This window comes from Panthera pardus, unplaced genomic scaffold, assembly GCF_024362965.1.
Source record: "Panthera pardus isolate Hobbes unplaced genomic scaffold, ASM2436296v1 HiC_scaffold_12, whole genome shotgun sequence".
Lineage (NCBI taxonomy): Eukaryota > Metazoa > Chordata > Mammalia > Carnivora > Felidae > Panthera > Panthera pardus.
Genome location: NW_026526677.1, coordinates 26,105,500 through 26,124,257, shown reverse-complemented (window position 1 = coordinate 26,124,257; position 18,758 = coordinate 26,105,500). Strand labels below are relative to the sequence as shown.

Genomic DNA, 18,758 nt, shown 5'->3' with positions numbered 1-18,758 from the left:
CACCAACGGTGAACCACCCCTGGAGCCGCCAGCAGGAACATCTGCTTTTTGTTTGGGCTTTCTGGAAGCTATTTATCGCCCAAAGATGGGGCTTAGAGGCGGGAAAGGTATGTAGAACGTGGTGGGGATCCCAATATTAGGACCTCTCTCACCACAAGCCACGGAGAATTGAAGAATACAGTCCTGTGTTGTAGCTGACTCGCCAACACAGATGTTAACAGTATGGGTTTGGAAGAGGAAACCATGAGGACGCCATTGATTGCACGTAAAAGCAACACCAACTCCAAACAGTTTAGACAGTGAGGAATTTAATTTCCACCCAATAGGAAGTTCAGAAAGGCACAAGTTTCTCAGTTGGGATCAGACTCGGCTGCATATAAAACACAAATAGCAATAGCTTATACCAGACAGAGGTTTAGGTTTCTCTCAAATAAAAGAGGCCCGGAGATAAAGTCAAAAGCTGGTCTGGGTTATTGCGTGACTCATCCCACCATCAAGCACCCAGATCCCATCTTGGCTCTGCCATCTTGGCCTTGTCCTCAGACCACTTCTGGGGTGCCTGGGTGGCTCAGTCAGTTAAGCACCTGAGTCGTGGTTTCGGCTCAAGTCACGATCTCACGGTTTGTGAGTTCCAGCCCCGCACTGGGCTCCGCGCTGATGGTGTAGGGCCCGCTTGGGATTCTCTCTCTCTCCGTTTCTCTCAGCCCCTCCACTGCTCATTCTCTCTCTCTCTCAAAATAAATAAATAAGCTTAAAATAAAAAAATTAAAAATAAGACCACTGCTACCAGTGATTGGGCATGCCCTTCGCACCTAGCATTCCAAGTGTTCTACGTAAATGAACTCATTCAGTGCCACAGATCTGCTCTGGGTCAGTGGCCCTCCACCTGCTGTGTGGTGACACTGCTCCATGCTGCCACGGGGTCCACTCACCAGTTGCCCGCTCAGGCCATCAGACCCTTTGAAAGAGGCATCTCCCTGGCTGGCTCACTCCCTCGGAGCTAGGCAAATCCCTGGAGGCCCCTTGTCTAGCACCCATGACCTTGGTTCTCTGTGCCCAGTTCTCCCAGCACCTCATAATCATTCTCCTCCACGGCCCCCCACCATAGCCTCAGGGGTGCTGCTCTAGAGAGGACTCTGAGCTCCTGAGCAGAGCTCACACTCACTGTCCTGCTTCTCAATTTGGAAAATCCACCACCTACCTTGGCCATTTTCCTCTTTCACCACCATCCACCCCAAATACGGACCATTCCTGCTCCATCATCCCAAACTAGAACTTGACAGCTCCCTCATAGCCCTTCTAACCCTCCCCCATGGTGTAATGGGCCCTATAGGTGGGAGAAAAGTGGGCTGACAGTTTATATAAGGGTGGGTTGACACCCATATAACTGTGATTGACTCCAGAAACCTAAGCCAGTCAGCATTCTCTAGCCAAAGAGACTCAGTCCAGAATGGACACATGACCCACTTGGAGCCAATGAGAATTGAAGGGAGATTTTTCAAGGAACTTCTAGGGGAAAAACATTATCTTCTTTAGATACTGTGGAGGTAAGGGCTGGAACTGCCACATCCATTTTGCCACCATGAGGAAGCCAGGCTGCTGTTGTATAAAGAGCAGAATACCAAACTTGAAAGACTGGACCAGGAGTTTGAGGACATTGGTGAGGCCTCAAATCAAACCAACTCAGAAGATCTTCTAGTTACTCGTGCCTTAAATCAAACTTCTTTATTGCCTAAGCCATTCAGAGGAGGGTTTCTCATAGTTAGAACATAAAAAGACCTAAGGGACCCAGTGAGTCATCTGGAAATGGTCCAGCTCTTAGAAAGGCCTTAACCCTCCCTGGTTGGGGGAAGAATAGCTGAAGTCAGGAGAAAAGTATGAGAAACACCCCCATTACTTAGGACCTAATTAGGCTTTTAAAGGAGTTCAGCCTAAATCTGAAAGCAAAGGGTGTTCTAGGAAGGAATTCATTTTTCCATCCACTCACTCATCACCAATGTCTAGGTTCCATCCTCGTGCAAATAGTACCACCTTGCAAGCTTTAAGCCCATTTGTGTGATACCCCCGTGTATTAGTCAGTGTTCTCCAACAAAAGTAGGATCTATACAGACACACAGAGAGGAGACTTCTAGGAAGTGGCTCACACAGTTATGGAGGCCAAGAAGTCCCATGATCTGCCATCTGCAAGCTAGGGAACCAGGAAAGCCAGTGGTGTAATTCAGCCCAAGTCCAAAGGCCTGAGAATCAGGAGGGCCAATCGTTTAAGTCCTAGTTCAAGTCCAAAGGCCCAAGACCCAGAGACACCAATGCCCGAGAGCAGGAGACAATGGATGTCCCAGTTCAAGCAAAAGGAAGTTCACCCACCCACGCTGGTGAGGGGGATCTACTTTACTCAGTCCATAGATTCAAATGCTCATCTTTTCTAGAAACACCCTCACAGACACACCCAAAACTAAGGCTTCACCAGCTATCTGGGCACCCCTTAGCCCATTCAAACTGCCATCTAAAATGAATTATCACACCCCAGCTCCTGGCTCTTAATGACACACAAGCCCCTCCCCACCTCCTTTCCATCCCCGCTGGCTACCAGCCAAGCTCAGACCCTTCCTGTCTTCATTCCAGGCCCATCATTCCAGGCAGCTTCTTAATGGTCACCCATCTAATCTGCCTTTTGACAACCTAGTGCCGTGAAGTATGAATCATTCGCTCTAAGGCATCCCCTTCCTTGGTCATTCCAGTCTGTTCAAAAATGCATGCCGAGTGTAATGAATAGAAGCACGCCAGGAATACATAAAAACATTTTTAAAAGAAAAAGAAGAAAGTTCTTTCTCTTCCAATTTCCTTTCCCCAAGGTTCCCACTGGTAACAGGTCTATGTCGTCCTGGACTCTTTCCTAGGTATACATATATTTCATACTTTTTTTTTCCCAACCAAGCACAGTATAGCGTTACTAACATGCCTATGCTGCAAGACGGACTGCCCCGAAATCACATAAAAAAAACCATCCCTACATGATTCCTTGGGGCCATATTCACTCAAAATAATAGAAATTTCAACTCGACGGCCCTGCTGGGGGAGTATCCTGAAGCCCACAGCTCCCATTTTTGTCGTTGTTGTATTTCTGTTGCTTCATTCTCTGCTGGTTTAATTAGTGCATGGTAGCGTCTGAAGCCACGTCGTTTCTATTCCAGTTCTGGCCAGAGGCAGTTAGCACAAAATACACAATATTTTTAATTCCAATAAAACTATTCAGCCTAATGGCCCTGTTCCAGCAACTTTAGAGGTTAGAACACTCAGCATCTGAAGCTGCAGATGAGGAACAAAGTTTTCCAACAGGGGCCGTAGAAAGAGGGCTCTTCAGGGGCGCCTGGGTGGCTCAGTCGGTTAAGCGTCCGACTTCAGCTCAGGTCATAATCTCACGGTTTGTGAGTTCGAGCCCCGCATTGGGCTCTCTCCTGTCAACACAGAGCCCACTTCAGATCCAATGTCCTCCTCTCTCTCTGCCCCTTCCCCGCTCAAAAATAAACAAACACTAGGCAAAGAAAGAAAGAAAGAAAGAAAGAAAGAAAGAAAGAAAGAAAGAAAGAAAGAAAGAGAGAGAGAGAGAGAGAGAGGGAGGGAGGGAGGGAGGGAGGAAGGAAGAAAGGCAGGCTCTTCAGAGGGCTCTCACAGTTGGATAGCATTTCCTGGAAGTTCATGGAGCCTTGGTCTCCCAAACATCCCCCAAAAGAATAGCCTCGAAGGCTTGGCTTAAAATCATATTATTACAGGGGCTCCTGGGTGGCTCAGTCAGTCGAGCGTCTGACTTCGGCTCAGGTCACGATCTCACTGTTCACGAGTTCAAGCCCTATGTTGGGCTCTGTGCTGACACCTCAGAGCCTGGAGCCTGCTTCACATTCTGTGTCCCCTTCTCTCTCTGGCCCTCCTCTGCTTATGCTCTATCTCTCTCTCTCTCAAAAATAAACATTAAAAAATTTTTTTTAAATTATATTATTACAGGGCTGGCTGGCTTGGGGAGAAGATATTGCATAAGAAATCCCTGTTTGTTATAGTTAAAGCTGAGACTGCTCCCTGTTCTGTGGCTCGTCCCAGAGCAGCCAGTGACGGGTGGCAGAGCTGCCGGGCCCTGGGTCCTTCTGAGCTGGCTTTCCTACATGGGGAAGGCGTTAGGTCTCAGTGGTCTGGAGACACAGTGGCCCAGGTTCCACTCTGGCTTTTCCGTTTAAGAGCTGTGCCAACTTGAGGGATCTACTGAAGCTCTCAGGCCCCTGGTTTCCTTGTTTATAAACAGGGGTTATAAAACCCACCGGCAAGGGCTTGTGAGGGTATGGGGGTTGCCTGGCACACAGCCAGACGCAGTGAATGCTACCTGTTATCAGTCTATCCATCCTTTGTAGAGATGAGGCTTCTGCCTTCAAATAAGTAGTTTCTGATGATCTCCCCCAACAACACCCATCCCTAGGAAAAAAAAAAAAGTCACAAGGAACGGGTGGGTGGCCAGGGAGAGGATTTACTGACACTGGGAAGGACGCTTCTGGGGCTAACGGGAGAGGAGGCAGCCAAGCCAGGCCTCTGTGGTGCTGGCGTTGCCAGGAGGCATTGCAAGGACACAAAGCATTCCTCCAGCCCCTCCTGGACTGGCCGTGCTTCCTGCTTCTCACTTTTTCCTAAACCTCTCAGGCCCTGGCTGGCCTCCTCTTTCCTGGGAAACACAGATGGTCAGCACAGAAAATGCGGGCCGGATCTGAGCTTGCCTTATGCAAGACTGGCTACATCATCCTGCCCTAGGGCAATGAAATATTCTCTCTCTCTCTCTCTCTCTCTCTCTCTCTCATACACACCCACCCACCGAATATATCCTGCATACATTCAAGTTCTTCATGTTCCCTGCCTCCCCATCACCATAGAGTAACAGCTAGTGACAGAACAATCACAGATGTCAGATGTCCTATTACTTTCGTTTACCTTAATAAGGAAGGTCTCAAACTCCTTTCCTAATCCGAGAGGCATCACTAAACAAATTTATGGAAATTCTGGATCTGCTAACTGGGGGAGTCAAAGCAGACACGCACGGTTATTGTTGTGTGGGTGTGTCTGCCATCGCAATGAACATTTACCCAGACCCAAGGCAGGCGTGTCACCTGTGACGTGTCACTAGGCACGTGAATGACGAGTCATGGCAGACTGCTGCTTGGTTCTGATTTTCATTGGCTCCTTATCAAAGATGCGTACAATACACCCTGTCGAGACTGCCGAACTCTACTTACTTTATTGTTAGAGTCTTCCCATTCCTATCTAAAAAGTACCACAAGGTGATAACGTGCCCCAAATCAAGCAACACAGAAGTGTCATGTGCATGATGGTCCAGCTAGGAAGCGCTCGCCTATATACCACCTGCCCTGTCACGTGGTGGTAAAAGCTGGCTGAGCAGATGATGCAGAAACTTTTGTCCCAAACCGGACCAATCGGATTCCCTGTCCCTGGAATGTAAAAGCTTGAGTGGAAGGTGATGGGGGGTGGGGCGAAGCTGTCTTACACCTGTTCCCCTGACAGGAGGCCCTCCTGCTTACCTAGCTAGGGCTCCTGAGTTCTGGTGTTTTCCAACACCCAATTTCCAGTTCTTCCATGGGTGAACTCTTCCAATGTCCTTCCACCAAATCCCATTTTCACTCCTTGACTTAGTCAGCTTCTTTCGCTTGCCACCCAAGCCAATTCAAATGTAGCAGGTACAAATTTTACAATCACCCAAAGACAGAAGTACCAAAATGTCCCATTCTTTATTATTTTCTGTGTGATCCTAACTTTTTACTCGACCCTCCACACACACCCATTAATATTTACACAGCATGCTTCCCCAACCACTCTAGGACATTGAAAGTAAAAATGTATACAACAAAAAGTCGAAGCGCCTCCCCCCCCCCACACACACATACACATACCCCTTCTCCAGGAGTAATATTACTGACAGCTTATAAGTATCCTCTCAGACACAACTCTATGCAGCTGGGCATGTGCTTTGTGATACTGACTGACTGCCTATGATGTGCAACGTGCCAGAAACTCCATCGGGACCTTTCACGTACTCCATTTTACCTACTCCCATAATCTCATGTAATTCTCCCAGACCTCCCAAAAAGCAAGCAAGCACTCATGTCCCATCTTACACATGAGAAAACCAAGGCAGGAGGACTTCTTTGTGGTCCAGCTCCCTTGCTGATCTTAAGGGGCACTCAGAGCTGCCAGACTAATGATCCCCTCCGTGGGAAAAGACCTGCTTTAGTCTCTTGGCTTGGTTTTGCCCTGTGTGAGCAAGGGTATCCTACACAGGAGCAGAGAACAAAGAGAAAGATTTTTGTTTCTTACTATTTCTTCCTTGCCAACTTTGGGTTGTTTTATGATCCCCCCCCATCCCCAACCCCCAAAAAGTCACTTAGAAAATAATCCAATGATTGGTGATTTCTCCCACTTCCTCCCTCTGACTCCCTCAGGTTAAAGCTCCTGTTTATGCTCTGGTTATTTAACCAACAGAAAGAGCCAAGCCAAGAAAAAGATTTTACAATAATCCCTCTCTTTTCCCCTAACTCTCTTGATTGTTCTTTCCCTCCTCCTCTCTGTCATAGATGCCAGCAGGAGAAACAGACATCACCACTGATTGGGAGAGGAGTTTTTAAATATTTTAGCTCTTTAGGAATTGTCCCTGGGCTCTTTTTTCCTCCCTCCTTACCGGAGCGAGGAGCTTTAGTGGACATTGTAATATACATGTAACATAAACCTGTAACCATGTGGAAAACCAGAATAGTGACAGAGGCTGCAGGTGTGAACACAACTGAGCAAAGAGGGAATGCTATGGGAAAGCTCTGAGGCGGAAGTCAGGTGAAGTGTGTTCAAGTTCCAGGTCACCAGGAACTAGCTGTTCACCTTGTGCTCATCACACAACGCAATGAAGCTCAGCTTCCTCCTTCAGCACATCGAACAGTCACTCACGCCTGCCCCCTCCTGCTCCCTAGCAGGATGGTATAAAAATCCAACAGACTGGCACGGGAGAGTACTCAGCAAGACTGCAAAGGGTTATATAAATATATCACTGTCATTAACCCTCAGCCCTCTCCCGCTATTCCTTAGGCCCATATTGTCCCTAAAATGCAGCCATTCTTTAAACTCAGGCAGGCAAGAAACGGCCTCTGAGGTTTCTTGCTTCCTTTTTTCCTCAGTTGAAAGGAAAAGGAACCAGAGATGTTCAAAAGCACGTCGCGGTGTATGGTGTGTAACAAACATGACCGGCCCCACAGAGGCCTGCTCATCTCAGAGCTGGCTCTCGGGGAGGGGAGAAATCAGAGGAGAGATTACAGTGGGCATTCTTGTGTGCGATACTCAGGCGATTCTGGCCCTGAGACCAGAATCAGAGCAGTGGCGCCCTCCCCGAGACAGTTAGGTCAGCCCACTTTTTTTCCAGCCATTCTTATCCCATCTGATACAACATTAATCACACGGAACTTTCCAGTCCACACTATATCTCCCAGTAGTAGATGGGCTCAATCATGCAACACAGGAGAGATCTAAGTAAGCACCTGTTTCCGATGCTTGGGGGAAGACAATGTGCCAGTACCGAGGAAGAGACGAGTCCCTAGCAAGAGGTCCCTCTGCTAACTCACCAGGGTGTTTCTCAGCCCCAGGAGGCCACGTGCTATTGCGGTTAACGTATCTTTGCTCTTTCGGCAGACCACAGTTGGAATTCCTCTTGTGTCACTTAGCAGAAGCCTCCTGGGCCAAGTGTTACTTGTCACAACGCTGAATAACAACTCCGGGGCAGGATGGGGTGAGTTTTAAAGATTAAGTGCATGCAAAGCTCTCAGCACACCGCCTTGCGTGTAGGAAGCCCCCTGTTGGTATCTGTGTCCACGGGTATCCTCTTCCCAGTTTGATCACAAGAAAAACTTTGACAGTTTGTTGGCCTGAGATAGAACCTGAGGTCCTGAGGAGGCCTGAGTGGGAGTAGCCCCGTGTTACGCGGAGTAAGGGGGAAGTCTGCCTGTTTCTCCACCAAGGGCAGAGGAGGAGACAGAGGACGGGAAAGGGAGGCTAGATGGACGCAGGCCTTGCACAGTGAGGAGACACCCTCCCCGCTCAAGTCTGGGAAGCCCCGAAGATCTTCGGTAAAGTCCCTAAACTCATACCTTCGGTCCAAGTGGATTTGGTGGAGGAGGAGTCATGAAGACACCGAACTTGACAGCCACGTTAACTTATGCTGGGGCCACGGCAACAAATAGGAACGCAGGAAGCAGGTGCAGAGGGACAAGCTTGAGGAACAAAGCCCCAGGGACCCTCAGAAATAGAGGGAAACTCTCTGTACCCTCCCAAACCGTGGAATAGGAATCTGGATAAAGATTAACTGAATTTCAAAAGAGCGGAGGCGGTTCAACCAACAACAAGGCACCACACGACGGCCGCTATCTTCACCGTCGCCATCATCATCATCCCCAGATGTTATCGACCGTCTGCCTATGGGATGCGGAAGACTGGTTTTAAGCGATGCAACCTGGGGCCCAGGAAGCTGGCACACTCATAACCAGGGCTGTGCTACTGAAGACCTTCTAGCCAGCTTCCCCCCATCTCATTGTTGAGACTTGAAGCTATCTCTCCATTCACTCCTCCCCACTAGCGAGTGCCTGTTAGCTACCCCTTCCAGCCCCTATTCAGTCCCACTGGCCATGACCTTCCCGGGTCTGCAGGTCTCTTGCTTTCCCACTTAGGCTGCTCACCAGTTCTGATGACACTCGTCCGCACTGCAGGGAGCCCCCGGTTATGAATTACTTACCTGCTGGCCATCATTTTAATGTAAATGGATTTTAAAAAGCAGCAAAGGAATATATTTTCATTTGGAGTTAAAGCATCCATTTTTTATTTGAGTTTGAGTCTGGTCTAAAAGAGACGGCAGAGGAATGGCTCCAAGGCTAATATAGCTAATGATTATGATGGAGATCCCATGAGCAGCCGATATTTCACTGGCAGCCACCTCTATCCCGGGTGTGCTGCCTGCACCACGTTTTTTTCTTTTTTTTTCCACAGCCCCTTCCATTAACACCCACTGCATATGATGGAACCATTATGATAATATCTCCACTCGCAGAAGCCTCGATTGGTCTTGACACATTATCAACCTAAGAGCTCAGCCAGTGCACACGAAGCCCTATTTATAATAACCCTTGGCAGGAGCCACCAAAATAAAACCTGGTACTTATGGGCCACCTTTCATCTGAGAAAATCAGAAAGCTTTACAAGCTTAATTAAGCTTCAGCATCTATCTGACTGATGAGATGTGCAGGGCTCCCAAGGAAGCTGAGCGGGGACAGCATTGCTAATTGCACACCGGATAAAGCTCTGGGTGGCAATGAACAAAGAAATCAACAAAGCTGGGGAGCGCCACCCCCTTTAGTGGGAAATGTTTGTTGAGTGAATGTCTTCAGGGTGCAGGGAAACAGTCCTAGATGGGTGACGAAGGGGCTGTAGAAGATCTCTGACCTGGGGCTTCCCAAACTAGGGAGGGGGCCTGAGAATTGTTTCTTTTATCAAAAGCGGATTAAGCTAATCCCACATACTCAAGTGCTTTTAAGGATGAGGAAATTGAGCTCCTGAAGGATGTGGTAATCTGCCCGTGGGCACATGGCTGCTGAGCTCCCATGTTGTTCCCTCTGCTCGCCTGAATGCCCTTCTCCCCGAAGCCTGACCTGCAAACCCCCACTTACCCTTCCAGACTCAGCTTAACATCTGCCTCCTTGGTGGAGCCTTCCTGGCCTTTCCCGGTAGACAGAATCTGTTGCTCCCTCCTCCGTGTTCCCATATAGCTTATATTTCCATAATTGCTAGAGCAATCAATAATATTTACTGAGCAACTTACTAAGTGCTTAATGTGCATTTCATCCACACAATAATGTTACGAGGCAGGCACAGTTATCATCTCCACTTTTCAGATAAGTTAATGGGCTCAGAGAGGTTAAGTGACCTTCCCAAGATGGCACAACTAGCAAATGCAAGACTGGACCCGGCTGCAGGGCACATGTGCCTAAAGACTTCACTTCGCTGCCTGCCCAGGAGCACAGTTGTGATGGGAGAGACCTATTTACGTGTTGGCTCCTCTCTGGTTTGTAAGCTCCTCTGTGAGAGATGGTATCATCTAGGAATCACTGGTCTGCAAACAGCAAAAAGCCCCAATTTGGAGAGCGTTCAACCACGCAAGAAGTCCAGAGGAAAGGTGGCTTCAGGGCAGATTAATTTGAGGGCTTGATGACATTACCAAGGACCCAGGCTCCTTCCTTCTGCTCTGCCCGCCTCACTGTGTCCTCTTAGCTCCCTTTGCAGTTATACAGTGACTGTCCTATTCCAGCCCTCACAGCTGGACCTGAACCACGGAGAAAAGGGGCCACACCTTTTCCGTGTCTTTTTGCCATAATATGGATACCTTTTCCGGAAACATCTCTGGGGTCTTCCAGGTCTCACTGGCCAGAATGGCGTCACAAGCCTATGCCTACACCTAACGCGGGCAAGGGGATTGAAAACACCATGACTGGCTTAGCCCAACCAGGGCTCAGCTTCTCTTCCAGCCCCAGGCGCAGGGAGGAGAATGGGGAGCTGCCCGGGAAGAAGGACAAAAGAGAAAGCTGAAGAGAACCAACCAAAGCTCCCAACACAGGCGTTAATGAGGAGAGAAAAACAGATGGCCCATCACTTACTGCCCAGTTCTTGGCCTTCACCACTTGAAGACAAAATTGCAGTTGAACTAAATTATAGCAGAGAAAAAAAAAACTCCTGTCCCCAAATGCCCAGCCTGGTATTTTTATCACCACACCCTGTAACTAGAGTATGACACTATCTGACAGGTTCGTCTCGGCAACGGCTTTAAAACTTGCTAAATTAATTCGCCAGAGCACTAACCTTTAGATGCTAGTTTCTAACACCAGTGGCTACAGGAATCTTTTTCAAAAGCAGGTCAAAAAGGGAATAAAGAGGTTCATAAAAATGCTATTCTCACCATAAATTACGGGTTTATGTCAATTTTGACTTTCTTTCCAGAAACACGGTATATTCTTAAAAGCAGGACTCATTCAGGCAGACAGATTAGTTGCAAAGTCTACTACATTTCCTGACCTCCTTGTAGCTATCCAGCAGGATTTACCTGGAACAAGGTGTGTAAATACCTGCCCCTGGCAGCCAGGTATGTGAGGACGGGATCAGTTAAGCAATTCTTGAGCTCAAGACCCAATAGACACATGCCAAGGAAGGGAAAGTGATCCTCAAGCAGAAAAATACGGTACCCTACGGGACAGAGAATGGGGGAAAGGCAGACCCAAATAAAACCATGGCCCAGAGAGGTTAGAAAGCTGTCCAGGGTCACAGAGCTAATAAACTCACACATAGTCACACAAATACTAGAAGAATGAACTCAGATAGTCTTTTAAGCATTTTAAATACAGGAGCTAATTTAATCCTCACAATGACCTACAAGGTTTGTTACCGATAAGTAGTGTTAATCATCAGATGTTACATAATTGTTACCATTAGGTATTAGTAACACCAACAATACTCGTACAACCGCACTTTACAAATGAATACACTGAGGCACAGCGAGGTCAAGTAACTTAAGGTTACATGCCCGGGAAGTTTTAAACCCAATTTGCCAATTTGGCTTGAGGATTTGGTCTCTTAACCGTTTCACTTAGTAGCAACCCCAGAGAACATTTCAAAGCAAAATGTAATCTGAGTTGAGTCTACTTGGATTTAATGCAATAATTTTTTTTTTTTTTTTTTTTTTTTTTTTGCAAAAGGGTTTGTCCTCCATCATTCTAGAATCTCAGCCCTGCCCTTTACTTACTATATGGCTTCAGGCTAGTCATTGGCTAGGCTTCAGCATTCCCATCTGTAAAAGGGGGACAATCATATTTGCTGGAAAGGTTAAAGCAGATAACACGTGTGCGGGGCTTAGCCCCGTGCCAAGCCCATAATAAGCACTCGGTGTTTGCCGCCAGCTTTGTGGTGATTATTAATATCTCGCTCGCACGTCCTAACAACTGCGTGAGGTAGGTAGGATTTATTACCCTCATTTCTCAGATGTGGAAATCTAAACTCATAGAAGGGAAATAACTGGCCAGAAAGGAAATAGCCAGAATGTGGAAATGCCAGACTTGGGAAGCGTTCCAACTCCAAGCCTCCAGCCCTGCTCCCAACCCTCCACTCCACCCCCACCCTCTTCCCCAGGAGGCACTGTTAAATGAGCCACATCATTCTTCAAACAGAACTATGGAAAAATTTGAAGCAACTGGAAGTCAAGGCTCAGGGAGAAGCTCCGAGGAATATTAAGAAAGTTTTCAAGGTGAAAATAGGTTCATAGGGACAGATGAGCAGCACCTTCCTTTATCCGCAAGCAAGTGTCAGACTGTGCTATCCCACAGTCTGAGCCACAGTGACTTGGCCAGGAGCGGGGGAGAGGAGTGTCCTTGGACTGGGAAGTAAAGGCAGGAGGGAGTGTGGTCATCTCACAGGTAAAAACACAGGGGTGTGTTTAAATACTCTCTAAAATCATCAAAGACCATTTTAAAACTGCATTCCATTGGGGGCTTGCGTTTTCGTTTTGGCTTATTCCTTTGGTTTTACAGAACTCTGCATTTCATTGCACTTGTTCATTTCTGTTAGCGCATCCCATTGTGGTATGAGGTGCGTTCAGTCCTGTAGCTACGGGCAAAGGGCTAGGATAAGGTCAGCCCATCCTCCTAGGGGTAAGAGCTTAGCCAACCTCTTTAAGGCCCAGTTTTCTTCGTCAGTACCAGGAACATGACTGAAAGATTCCGGGATGTGGAGTTGCTGGGTTGGAGGCCAGCTCTCCCTGAAGGAAAGCCACGTGCTTCCTCTTCCTACATTATGTGGAGCCTTCACCAATATTTTTTCCCTTTTAAACTGAATGAAAGTTCTTATTTTGTACCTTTTAGTAGTACACAGATTTTATTAAAAAAATAAAAAAAACTGGGGCGCCTGGGTGGCTCAGTCAGTTAAGCGGCCGACTTCGGCTCAGGTCGTGATCTCGCGGTCCGTGAGTTCGAGCCCCGCGTCGGGCTCTGGGCTGACAGCTCAGAGCCTGGAGCCTGTTTCGGATTCTGTGTCTCCCTCTCTCTGACCCTCCCCCGTTCACGCTCTGTGTCTCTCTGTCTCAAAAATAAATAAACGTTAAAAAAAATAATAAAGTAAAAAAAAAATAAAAATAAAAAAACCAACATGCCACTTGCCGAAACTTAATCTCATTAACATTCCAATGACTTATTCACCAAATCGTATTGAACACCCACTAAGTGCCAGGCACGGTGCCAGGCAGCCCTGAAACAAACAAGAGGGACTCCTTGCCTCATAGTTTACAGTGAACTATCCCTGGCAGTTCTCTATAGTTTTTGTTAACAGCTAAAAGGACAAAGACGCCGACTACTTTTCATTTCCTCATAGCACCTAGGACATGTCACGGACTGTGGTAGCCGCCTAATATTCTCAGAATTTAACTGAAATAATGAATTATCCTGTGAAACATGCATACACAGATGATATTCCACTTGTGCCCACAAGGTGGAGATCTTGCTTACAGTTTACCCAAGCTGAAAGCATCGCGTTTAAAAAAAAAAAAAAAAAATTCTCAGAAGTTAAACCAAAAGACAAAAAATCAAATTCAATTTACTGAGCATCTATTTGGTGTAATATATTATATTAGGTGGTAAGAAAAATAAAAGGTTGTCAAGAAACATTAGTCCCTGCCCTTTAGGGAAACAGAAGGTACAGAGCACACACAGAGCAGAAAGTATCTTTTACTGAATTAATATGTTTTGATGCATACATATGGGAGCCACAGTCAGCGCATCATCAGATAAGATCTATAAAAAGGCACGATATAGCTGTGTGGTGTGGAACAGATTCAACAAAGACTCCACACTTCAGCCAATATGGAAACACTTGAGGGCATATAGGGTAAGCACTAGAAGGCTCCAGATACGGTCTGTTGATGCCTCTGTTCAGCCACAAACATGAGGGCGTCTGCCCTATAACTAAACATTCATTCTTTGGAGAATAAAATATAATCAGTGCCAGCTGATGAGCTCATAAAGTCAAAAACCCCCATGTGCACCTGATGGAGGATAAAGAGAGAAAAGAAACACATGCAAGAAAACATGTCAAACCCCTGCTTTCAGGAGGTGGATTCCACCTTCACCCCCACCCCACCCCCATCCTGTGTCTTACCTGTTTTGTTTCTGGGACATGCTCCTGCAGAGAGGGAAGGGGGAAAGTCAATTCTTATCCAAGAGCCTTCCTGGTGGCTTGAACCCAGAGGCGGCTGGAAGACAATGTGGTCTGTTATGTCATTGTTTTGGGTTTTTTCTCTTCCACCCCCTCCCCAATCATTTATTTTTCCCTTAAGCCATTAAACCAGCAAGTCAAATGTAATATCAGGATTCTTTTTCATTCGAATTGAAAGTCACTTTTGGAGACGAAAGTAACTGGCTAAATGACAACGATTTAAAAAAAAAAAATGAAGATGCTGGCAACTTGATAAAGTAATGAGCTTCTTGATGAAGGGAAAATCAGGTGGCACGCCGCCAGAAGGCCCAAGTTTGAATTTTAGTTTGTGCACTTGCTAAGTCTAGCATATTGAGCAAGCCTTCTCCCTGCTTCAGTTTCCTCGTGGGCAAAACTGTATCATTTCTTGAGAGAGAGAGAGAGAGAGTGTGTGTGTGTGTGTGTGTGTCCCTGGCACCTCTACCTCCTGCACTAGGTCGGATCCTGGGTTACACAATGCTCTCTTAGCAACCTGAACCTCTCCCAGGAACGTCAGCTCCTCGGACACGGGGAGAATCTGTGGGTTTTACTGCCCTGAGACCGACGCTTTGTTGAATCGATGAACGAAAGGCTAGGAGCTGCCCTAGGTGTTCTATTACTTGCACAGCCAGGTTTAATGCCCCCGTGAGTCCCACGGGAAAGACGGAACCACCAACGTCAAAGCGCACACGCCCGCAGCGGCCCGCCGCGGTAAGCACAGTCGGAAAGCGGGGTCGGTTCAAAGTTGTTTGCTACAGACGGTTCCTCTAACCGGGCTGGAGTCACATCCTCCGTGGCTCGGAGAGATTCCCAGGGATTTACATACAGGCAGGGTGAATCACACCGTCGGAAAGCGAGCAGGCGAAGGGACCCGCCCCAACATTCGCCAGGCGGCGCCCAGAGCGCGGCAGGGGTCAGTCTGAACTTTGCAGGAGGCCGGCGCTGCCCCGGCGCGGGGACCCGGCGACCTCTCCAACCAGGGACCGAGCCGCGGCCCTCCTACCCCGCGCCACTCCAGCTCGGTGCCGCCCCCTCCGACGCCCCCGCGCGGGCGCCGCCAGCCCGGCTTCCTCCAGGCCGCTGAGTCCCCGACCGAAGTGGGGCCGCCTCTCCCGCTCGGAAAGAGCCATCGCCGCTTTAAGGGGAAGAGGAGGGGAAGGGGGCGGGGGAGTGGGGGGCGGGGAGCCGCGGCCGCGGAGGGGGAGGGGGATCCCCCTCGCTCCCACGTGGTCCGGGCGCCTGTGAATCGCGCCCGCCCGAGGGTCTCACAGCGAAATACAAAAGCAGCTGGGAAGCGGCGGCGAGGCGAGTTCCCAGCGCGGGGCGGAGCGCCAGGCAGAGCCCCGCTGCCGCGATGGGGCTGAGGCGCCCGGAGCCCCGGAGCCAGCACGCTGCCGGGCCCGCCTCGCCGCCGGGACCCCGGCGCCCGGGCTCGGCTTGAAGCGGCGGCGGCCCCGGCACGGCCGGGGGAGCATGGGCAGGAGGATGCGGGACGCCGCCGCCGCCGCCGCGGGGCTCTGGCTGCTGGCGCTGGGCTCGCTGCTGGCGCTGTGGGGCGGGCTCCTGCCGCCGCGCACCCAGCCGCCCGAAGACCGACTCCCGCGGCGCCCGGCCCGGAGCGGCGGCCCGGGGCCCGCGCCTCGCTTCCCCCTGCCCCCGCCCCTGGCGCGGGACGCCCGCGGCGGCTCCCTGAAAACTTTCCGGGCGCTGCTCACCTTGGCGGCCGGCGCGGACGGCCCGCCCCGGCGGCCCCCGGGCGAGCGCGAGCGACACGTGCCAGCCCGGCGGCTCGGGCCGGAGGGGCGCGCCGTGGTGCACGGGGGCGTCTTCTGGAGCCGCGGCCTGGAGGAGCAGGTGCCCCGCGGCTTCTCGGAGTCGCAGGCGGCGGCGTGGCTGGAGGCGGCGCGCGGCGCCCGGGTGGTGGCCCTGGAGCGCGGCGGCTGCGGGCGCAGCTCCAACCGGCTGGCCCGCTTTTCCGACGGCACCCGCGCCTGCGTGCGCTACGGCATCAACCCCGAGCAGATACAGGGCGAGGCCCTGTCCTACTACCTGGCGCGCCTGCTGGGCCTCCAGCGCCACGTGCCGCCGCTGGCACTGGCCCGGGTGGAGGCTCGCGGCGCGCAGTGGGCGCAGGTGCAGGAGGAGCTTCGTGCCGCACACTGGACGGAGGGCAGCGTGGTGAGCCTGACGCGCTGGCTGCCCAACCTCACGGACGTGGTGGTGCCCGCGCCCTGGCGCTCGGAGGACGGCCAGCTGCGGCCCCTGCGTGCCGCCGGGGGCGAGCTGGCCAACCGCAGCCAGGCGGAGCTGGTGGACCTGGTGCAGTGGACCGACTTGATCCTTTTTGACTATCTGACGGCCAACTTCGACCGGCTCGTCAGCAACCTCTTCAGCCTGCAGTGGGACCCGCGCGTCATGCAGCGCGCCACCAGCAACCTGCACCGCGGCCCCGGCGGGGCGCTGGTCTTTCTGGACAACGAGGCGGGCTTGGTGCACGGCTACCGGGTGGCGGGCATGTGGGACAAATATAACGAGCCGCTGCTGCAGTCGGTGTGCGTGTTCCGCGAGCGGACTGCGCGGCGCGTCCTGGAGCTGCACCGCGGCCAGGACGCGGCCGCCCGGCTGCTGCGCCTCTACCAGCGCCACGAGCCTCGCTTCCCCGAGCTGGCCGCGCTCGCCGACCCCCACGCTCAGCTGCTGCAGCGCCGCCTCGACTTCCTCGCCAAGCACATTTTGCACTGTAAGGCCAAGTACGGCCGCCGACCGGGGACTTAGCGTACCCTGGAGGAAGAGAGAGAGAGAGACCCCTGGCTGAGGAATGGCTGATGGGGGAAGGGCCGTCGCTTCGGCCGCCGCGGGGGACCAGCCGGCCAACGCCCAGCCAGTGGCCGGAGCGGGAGGGAGGCCAAAACTTCAGCTTCACCCACCTGCCCCTTTCTCTCCGTCTCCTGCTGTTTCCTTTCAAAGTTCTGGGAGGACGAACTCACCGGGGGAAGAAGTGAACCATTCCTTCCGCCCAGCCTCTGAAAGGATTCTACCCTGTGCCAGCACTGAGTTTGGATCCGAAGAAACGGGCTGCGGAGTTTGGCCCCCGGGTGGCCGTCTCCGTGGGAGATGCATCCCGTTCCTTGGCCCCCGCATTCCCCTTCCGAAAAAGGAAAACTTCTGTTTGAGCCGTTGAGCTAATCCTGCATTTCCTACCAAACGCTGCGCTGGTGGCCCCGGAGCTGGGCTGTGACATTGGCTGGTGGAGCCCCCTTCCTGTGTTCCGCCTTTGTTCCAGCACCGTGATGGTGAGATCACTGTTAGGAGCTGGGGGAAGGCTCCCGATAGGACAAAGAGAGCAGGACCTTCGGAACCGGGGTGGGGGTCCTACAGACCCTGACAATGAGTCTGACTTGTTCCTTACCACTTGTCATTTTGGCCTAAGGGCTACAAATACAGGACCGGCTGTATGCGCTGAGTCAAGTAATGAATTTCTTCTTCCTCCCCCCTCCCCATCGACCAAAATTTTGACAATGATGATGTTCACCAGAAGAAAATGAATTTCATGCACTTTACTTTGTTTTTATTTTAATTTTTTATTAAGAAAAACTTTTTTATTTGACAGAATTTGCCTTCTGTGTATATATGTGCATAAAGTGTTGTAAATATGCTAAACAGACTTATATTTCAATAAAAGGGAGTTTAAAATTTAGAATTTAATTTATGTGGTTTTAAGTGTGGGAGATATCTGATGCCCTACCAGCTTTTTAGAATAAGCCTTAGGGTTTCTCCCTTGTGGATGTGCTTTACAAAACAAAGGATGCATATATATCCCAATTGTCACTATCAGAACTTGGAGAATTAAACAAAGACAAGAGCAGATTCTCTGTCCTGTTTGCTCAGATGAACCCTAGCGCTGGAAATTTCAGAGTTCAGCATAAAATGTGGGGGAGAGAGAGGAAAGGAAAGAATTCTACTTCCTGGCAAATAAAACTTTAATGTGAAAGGATTTTCACTGCAATATATTTCTATATTAATCAGTTGGCAAATATTGTAGAACCAGATGTGCAGACTAAAATGTGACAAATGCCCCCCCTTTTAAACTTAACTACAGTGGACACGTGTTGCCCATTATTTTCAGCATTGTAATTGCTGTGCATCACAATATGTACAGATAATAAGCTGAACACATACTGCAAATAGGGAGAGAAAGTCATAAATGAACTCTTTTCGTTAAATTCCATTTTATCCAGGAGGTCATAATCTCCAACATCTGGACCTCTCCAACTCTCTTAAGAGTTTTTTTCCCCCCCAGGTACTAATTGCACAGTCCCCTCAGAATAGCCATGGTGAGACCAAGAAAGTGGGCGGTACTTTGTATGTGACCTTTGAATCCTTGCTTTTTGGGGACTTCAAACTCAGAAAATATTTTT

At 50.1% G+C, this 18,758-nt stretch overlaps 2 protein-coding genes across 2 annotated transcripts in view; one reads left to right on the top strand and one right to left on the bottom strand.

Moving 5' to 3' along the window:
- Positions 1 to 16,164, bottom strand: part of PAMR1 (peptidase domain containing associated with muscle regeneration 1) — a 164,355-nt gene extending 148,191 nt beyond the window's left edge. Inside the window, exons 1-2 of the mRNA XM_053899834.1 lie at positions 16,056 to 16,164; positions 14,266 to 14,359 (exon numbers count right to left, since the gene is read on the bottom strand). The gene's annotated coding sequence lies outside the window, so the exon portion shown is untranslated. The remainder of the gene's footprint in view (positions 1 to 14,265; positions 14,360 to 16,055) is intronic.
- Positions 15,547 to 18,040, top strand: FJX1 (four-jointed box kinase 1). The gene has a single exon (XM_019470116.2). It carries the CDS (start codon positions 15,814 to 15,816, stop codon positions 17,113 to 17,115), a length of 1,302 nt encoding a protein of 433 aa, XP_019325661.1. The 5' UTR covers positions 15,547 to 15,813; the 3' UTR covers positions 17,116 to 18,040.
- Positions 18,041 to 18,758: the final 718 nt, after the last annotated feature.